The sequence below is a fragment of the Eublepharis macularius genome, chromosome 17 (genome assembly GCF_028583425.1).
Source record: "Eublepharis macularius isolate TG4126 chromosome 17, MPM_Emac_v1.0, whole genome shotgun sequence".
Classification (NCBI taxonomy): Eukaryota; Metazoa; Chordata; class Lepidosauria; order Squamata; family Eublepharidae; genus Eublepharis; species Eublepharis macularius.
Window position 1 is genome coordinate 13,066,411 of NC_072806.1, and position 7,728 is coordinate 13,074,138.

Here is a 7,728-nt window from a genome sequence, read left to right on the forward strand (position 1 = left end):
CAATACAGACCTCAACAGACCACAGGTCTGATTCAATATAAGGCAGCTTCACATAGTTATATGAAACTGCTTTATACCAAATCAGATTATTTGACACACACACACACAGTCCCCATCCAACCCTTTTGCGTTGTTTATTGGATGTCCCAGCTTTTGATTGCATTGCTTATTTGCACTGTCATTTGCCTTGCGTCTCAGTCAGAAAGGCAGACTATAAATAAAGTAAATACAAAATTTAAAAATAATAAATTCAGCCTGTCTCTTAGGGGAGTTAAACGGAACAGAAATACAGTGGCATCAAGACTCGTATCATTTATTTCAGCATGAATTTTCATGAGTCAGAACTCACTTCCTCAGATGCAATGAAAGAAAGAAAATCATGTTCCCCATTTTTATGCAGAAAACTAGCAAAGGGATGGAGGAACTTTTGTTTATTTTCACTGCCAGAGAGCCAGGCTAGAACCTCTGACTCATCATCCATTATGTATAAAAACAGTTCAAATCTCTAATCTAGAGAGCCACACCTGATTTATAATACCAGGTCTCTGTTTGCTAATATCCTTCCATTTTCCCCTTCCTTTTCTGCATACAAATGAGGGAAATGATTTTCTTTCTGTCTTTGCATCTGAGGAAGCGAGCTCTAACTCATGAAAGCTCATGCTGCGATAAATGCTGTTTTAGTTTTTAAGGCGCTGCAATAGATTATTACAGCCACCCCTTTGGAATTGTCTTAGGTGAGGGGCCCATAGTTCACTAGCAGAGAATCAGTTCTCTAGGCATTGGTTCCCAGCATCTCCACCTTAAGGCCGGAAGGAGAACCTTTAGAGCCACAGCAAGCCAGAATTCTCGGCACTGTGCTCAATGGGTTGAGAGTCTGATTCAAAATCCCCCCTTCTTTTTTAAAATGTTTAAAAACATATTTTATATCTAGCTCTTAACTTTTGGTTTTTTTGTCCAGCTTTGCAAATATTCTGACTTTGTTTCTTGTCTTCCAGGAACCTCCTGTAGCAGTAAAACAGACTTTTGAAAGGAAGTTCCTAACCGGCGAAGCTTGAGGCGTTCCGCACTCGGCTTCAGCAGGCAAGCGCTGCGGCCACAGCAGCCCAATAAGCCAGGATTGCAAGAACAAGCCAGAGCCGACCACTCCTCCCCTTCCAAGGCAGCAGAGACTGCTCAGGCCGGAGCTGTGTCTGGCCACGCTAAAGGAGTACTTGGCTGCAGAGAGAGAGAAAGAGAGAGGGAACACGGTGTCCCACCCCATCTAAAAAAAATTTTCTGCCAAGGAAGTTCAACGAGCGAAACTTGAGTGGATCTTGCTACAGATTCCATAGCTCGTGCTTCCACTTGTTGCTTTTTTTTCCTGATGGAAGAGCATGGGAAAGCGTGAAGAATGGTGTATCCCCCAGAGTATGCAAAACCAGCTCCTTCTCTCCTCGGAAGCTCCCAGTATGTTCCAGGATGACACATTAACTGCACTAAAAAAAAAAAGTGGGGTGGTTGTTGGGGGGTTTTTTTGGTTGCACATCAAGTCACTGAAAAGCCTTTGTGTTTTAAACCGCAAGAACGTTTGCATGGAGGAAACTTCCTCGTCTCCAAACTCTTCCACCGGCAAGTGCCAGGGTAGAGTTAGATTGGGAACCAGACCTGGACGTTGCTGTAACTTTCCCCAAGGATGTGGGGATGCCGGAAGGGGCGGGGCGGGGGGAAGAGAGATTTGTTTAGCCTGCCTCATGGCCTCCATTTCTGAAATCTCTAAAAGCAGATGTTGTCAGCAGGTTATTTGTTAAGGAACTGTTCACCGTATAAAACATGTATAGCACAACGAGTCTACACAGATGAAATGATCGTTGAATTGGCGGATGTATCTGTACCTAATAACTTAAGAGCTACAAATTTTTCCTAGTTGGTAAGCAAGATTTACTTTCTGGAAATTTAATAGTTTTCACACACCTTTTTGAGTGAACTAGACATCAATCCAGTTGGCGAAGAAAAGCAGCTAGTTTTATTTGTGCTCCCCCCACCACCATTTTTACTTTATCGTATTTTATTTGTTCTTGACTTTTAAAAAAAGTAATCTACCTCTTAAAATTTGTAGTTTTTAATATTGTTTGGTGAATTTGTGCCACTTTAACACCCATCCTTTTCATTATCATTCCCTAGGGGTTTGGGGTTTTTTTTTCTGTTTATGATTAAGATTTTTTTTTTTGGTTCATGGGGACTCTTATGTCAAACTATTGTATAAAGCATTTGTAGCAAGTTTGAAAAAAATAAAATATTTAAAATTATTTAAACAGTTTTGGACACTTCAGTTGTGTTGCATGTGATCGACATTTTTCATTTATTTGAGGGAGGGTTTGTTTATTGGGTGGGGGAGTATTAACCTGGAGGTTTGTTCTGTATTGAAGTTTGCTGTTATCCGTAGTTTTAGAATGATCCAAAGGCTTTCCGACTGAAAACGTTAAAATTTCCAGTTTGCCATATAAAAGGGGTTGTTTCTTTCAAATGTGGCATCATTGGAGATCTCCATTTTTTCATGAGGGGGGCTATAATGGACGCTGACGTCCCCATAACCACAGATGCTCTAACCACTATATCGCATTAGCTTTAAAATAAATACACATACAAAATTGCAGAGAGTCCAGTAGCACCTTTCAGACTAACCAACTTTATTGTAGCATAAGCTTTCAAGATTGAACCACAGCTCTCTTCATTAGATGCATCTGCCAAAGAGAGCTGTGGTTCTCAAAAGCTTATACTACAATAAAGTTGGTTAGTCTTAAAGGCGCTACTGGACTCTCTACTGTTTTGCAACTACAGACTAACACGGCTAACTCCTCTGGCTCTATATACAAAAGAAGCAAACTGTTGAGAGCCACAGATCTTGCTGTCCAGAGGCAGCACAGCTGTGGGATGTAAAACTCTGGAAGGCTTTTTCGGTCTGGCCTCTGTCGGAAGAGGGAAACTGGACGCACTGTGCTTTCATCCAGCAAGGTTGTTCTTACGTGTCAAGAGTGCCACCTCGTGGGGAATTAATTGTATGCTTGTTTTGTCCAAGTCAGGCTGAATCTCACCTTTTGAGCTGGGAATCAATTTGTTTTAATGACCACCCATGGATTGGGGGCTGGGGGGAATTCCTCCTAAAGCTCTGATTTCTTAATAAAATTAATGACAGCAAGCATAGATTGGGAACATTTTTTTCAAAATACGTGGCACGCAACCTACCCATTCACAAACTTGTCCTGTATTTTTCTACCTGGCCAATGTTGGTGGGTAGACAAGAAATCTTGGCGAAAAGGACAAATAAAACTAAGTATTTTGAAGGGGGCTTTCCTCATGAGGAAGGCACAGGGGCCTGATTCATCTCACCTGACAGCCACTACTTCAGCACTTCCACAGCCCATCAAGATTATAAAGTTGCCAAGCTCCAGGCAGGGCCTGGAGATCTCTCAATTATAATTAATCTCTAGATGGCAGGGATCAGTTCCCTTAGAGTAAATTCTGCTTTGGAGAATGAAGTCTAAGGAGAATCCCCCCAAACCCTGCCCTCACCAGGTTCCACCCCCAAATCTCCAGGAATTTCCCAGCTCAGAGCTGGCAAACCTGTGAAGTCACCACGGCCTGCCTGGTTCTCCCCTCTCATCAAAACAACTCTGTAAGGTAAGTGAGGCTGAGAGAGAATAACTGGCCCAAGGGAGCATCACAATGAGTCAGGATTTGAACCTGGGTGGCCCTGGGTCTTGTACGGGACAGTAACCACACTGCATCCAAGGCAGCCTTTTGGAAAGGCTTAAAGACTAGCAATTCCTTTTGTAACCATGTGCCACAAGAAAGCCACGTAGACCAGATATCGGCTGGGTGATTCGTAACAAGCAATTGGTCACGCTCCAGCCCAAAGTGTTTCCTGGGCATTTGGGAGCATTAAGCAATGCTGTCCTTTGCAACTGCAGACTCATTTATCTACTACACTGTTAGCTGACTGAGAGAAGCTTTGGCAAGGCTGGCATCAAGGATAGGTATGGGGTCAAGGAGAGGGCCAGCATCAAGGACCTATTGATGCCCTCAAGCTGGCCCACCTGAGACTCTGGGTTCCTCTCCCATTTCCCAGCAAAGGTGGCAGAGGGAAAGCAGTTCCAATCAGGTTCCGAGCAGTCATAGACTCAGAGCTGGAATGGTTCTTAGAGGCCATTGGGTCCAAGCAATCCAATCAGCGCAAGCAACCCAAAGCTAGAACATTCCCACCAGATGTCTCTCCAGCCTCTGCTCAAAGAGGTCCAGCATGGGACAGCTCAGCTCTCCCTGCCTTCCCAGCAATCACATCCCAATTGTTGAACTGCAAATTAGAACGTTTCTCCTAACATCCAACCAAACAAAATCCATCCTTCTATAACTTAAGCCTGTTTGAGCTAATCTCGCCTTCTGAACCAGCAACAGAGAAAAGCCTTTGCCCTGTTGCATGTGGCAGCCCTGCAGAGATTTTTGAAGCTATTCTGTCCCAAAACTTCTCTAGGATAAATATACCCAGTTGCTTCAACGTTTCCTCCTAGGGTCTGACTTCAGGCCCTGCAGCCATTTCCGTTGCCTTCCTCTGAACCTGTTCCGGTTTGTTTACCTTCCTCTTAAACTGTGGCACCCAGAACAGGGTACAGTATTCCAAATGAGGTTGGCCTAAGGCACAACAGAGTAGAGCTATTGCTTCCCATGCCTTCAATTACTTCGCTAGTGTTGATGCAGCCAAAAATTGCATTAGCCTTTTCAACAGCCCCATCACATTGCTGACTCATGATCAGTTTGTGATTGCTTGCTGGGCATGAGTCAGCAGCAGCGTGAGGTGGCGGCAAAACCAGCGAATGCGATGGAGATGGGGGGGGGTGTCTCCCTCTGAATTGGTCCAAAAGTCCTTGTAACATGGCGGTGATATTTTTGGCTCCTTTTAGACCTGCCACCGCCAATGGGTCTAAAAGAAGAATGGGCCCAGCAAAGCATGGCCTCCAGGCTTCCCTAGGGAGAGCCAGTTTGGCATAGTGGTTAAGAGCGACAGGACTCTACCTGGACAGCCGGGTTTGACTCTTCTGCTTGAAGCCAGCTGGGTGACCTTGGGTCAGTCACAGCTCTCTCAGAGCTCTCTCAGCTCCACCCACCTCACAGGGTGATTGTTGTGAGGATAATAATAACACACTTTGTAAACTGCTCTGAGTTTGGCATTAAGTTGCGCTGAAGGGCGGTATATAAATCAAATATTGTTGATGTTGTTGATGCAGATGTTAATGCTGATGTTGTTGTTGCTATGTCTTGCTAGTGGAAAAAAGACCCGAAGTCTGGGCTGGCCATCAGCGCTCAAGCATCCTTTCACTGGCCAGGCACAGAAAAAATCAGACTGTCAGCTTGTGGCTAGATAAGGCTCTTCCTACAGGTTCCCTTTCAAAAGCAAACAGGAGTCCATTGATTGAACAAGGAAACTTTACTGCAGAAAAGGTCCATTATAGTCCACTGTCCTGAATAGGAGACTCAGGATGGTACACAGTCATTGTTACCAATGAAGAGCAAAGCATGAGGTACAAAGTAACAATACCCATCTGGATTTGCCTCCCCCCACAGTTCTCAAAACAACATCTCTCAGTCCTGGGAAGCTGCTCTCCTTCAAGGCCAATGCTTGGTGGAACGGTGTTAGACACAACAGTCGCCTCCGGTGGGAATGCTGCCTGGGAACTGGTGCACCTGGGAAGAAAGCACTTAAACACTAGAAGCATTAGAAAATGGAGTCAGTACAGTTTAGATATACACTGGACCTGACATTCTGCCCCCCTTAAAACAGATCCCCCCCTGGTTTATATGGGTAGCGAGTATGAAAAGCTTTGGTTAATCTAGGAGCATGAACATGTACAGAGTTCACCCACTCATCGTACCCAGAATCAAAGTCCTTCCATCTAATGAGGTAAAAAAGCTGATTTCGTTTGAGTTTAGAGTCCAAAATTTGTTGCACCTCATAGTGTATCTGGTCGTCAATCAACGTTGGAATGGGTGGAGCTTTGATGTGCCACTTGTCATCGGTAGGAGCTCTTTTTAAAAGACTGACATGGAACGTATCGTGTACGTGGCGTAAGTTCTTGGGCAAAGTTACAGCAACAGTCACTTTATTTATTATTTTGCGCACAGGGAAAGGTCCCAGGAATTTCAGAGCGAGTTTGCGGCTTGTTTGAGCTAGTTTCAGGTTCTTTGTGGAAATATACACATGATCTCCAGGTTGTAATTCCCATTCGGCCACACGATGGCGATCTGCATATTTTTTGTAATCCAGTTTGGCTTTTTCAAGATGTTTCTTAATAAGAGTCCATTGTTGCGCCGCCTCCCCCCACCACGAAGATACATCTGGCAAATTAGAGGAATGGAGAGGGGGAGCGTCCAACGGGAAGGGATTGAAGTGAGCTCCATAGACAATTTTGAAAGGGGCCTCTCCAGTTGAAGCGTGTACACTGTTGTTATATGAGAATTCGGCCAGAGGGAGAAGGTCTACCCAATTATCTTGTTGGAAATTAATGTAGCAACGAAGAAACTGTTCTAGTATCTGGTTTGTTTTTTCGGATTGTCCGTCGGTTTGTGGGTGGTGGCTTGAGCTGATGCCTTGCTCAATATTCAACATTCTCAAAAGCTCCCGCCAGAAGTTGGCAACGAACTGTCCGCCGCGATCCGAAATCACCTTAGACGGAAAAGAATGTAATTTTACGATGTGTTTTAAAAATAAATCTGCTAGTTTTCGAGCGGTGGGTATAGTAGTACAGGGAATAAAATGAGCTTGTTTGGAGAATAGATCTACCACGACTAAAATGCAATTATGTCCTTTTGAAATAGGTAGATCAGTGATAAAGTCCATAGATATTATTTCCCAAGGTCTGTTGGGTGTTTCCAATGGTTGCAGGAGACCCGGAGGTTTTCCTTTTCTGGTTTTGGCGCTGAGGCAAACGGGGCAGGAACTAACATATTGGGAAATGTCTTTGCGCATGCCCGGCCACCAGAACTGCCTTTGGATTAGATGCAATGTTTTCAGATACCCATAATGACCAGCAGTGGGAGCATCATGACAGCGTTGCAAAACCTCCAGCCGGAGGCTGTCTGGGACATAAAACTTGCTCCCAGCTAGCCAATCCCCCTGTGGGGATTGGACCAGTTTGCTTCGCGGAGCCTTATCCCCCTCCTTTTCCACCTCAGTTTTAAGTTTCGATTTCCACTCCTGGTTGGCCGGGAGGGGCTGTTTGGCTCGACTGCGAGTAGTCACCACGCCCCCAAGTTGCGTAGGCGAGAAGACCGTGTCGATAGTCTCCTCCCGTTTGCTCTTGTGTTGGGGCATGCGCGATAGGGCGTCTGCCAAGAAGTTAGTCTTGCCCGGGAGGTAATTTAGAGTGAAGTTGAATTTGGAAAAGAATTCCGCCCATCGCAATTGCTTGGCATTCAGTCTGCGTGGGCTTCGGAGGGCCTCCAGATTTTTATGATCTGTCCAAACCTCGAAGGGGTATCGCGCCCCCTCCAGCCAATGTCTCCAGTTAGTAAGGGCTGCTTTTACTGCAAAAGCCTCCTTCTCCCACACATTCCAATTCCTTTCCGCCTCCGAAAATTTTCTAGACAAGAACGCACAAGGCCGCAACTTTCCATCCTCCCCCTTCTGCAGTAAAACTCCCCCTATTGCTGTATCGCTGGCGTCGACTTGCACTACGAAAGGGGACTGTTCGTTGGGGT

General features: G+C 45.2%; 1 protein-coding gene across 1 annotated transcript in view; it reads left to right on the plus strand.

Annotated features, from left to right (window-relative positions):
* PRDM2 (PR/SET domain 2) overlaps positions 1–2,285 on the plus strand; it is a 67,330-nt gene extending 65,045 nt beyond the window's left edge. Inside the window, exon 9 of the mRNA XM_055001674.1 lies at positions 996–2,285. Within this exon, the coding sequence (XP_054857649.1) occupies positions 996–1,008 (13 nt within the window). The 3' untranslated portion in view covers positions 1,009–2,285. The remainder of the gene's footprint in view (positions 1–995) is intronic.
* The last annotated feature ends 5,443 nt before the right edge of the window (positions 2,286–7,728 follow it).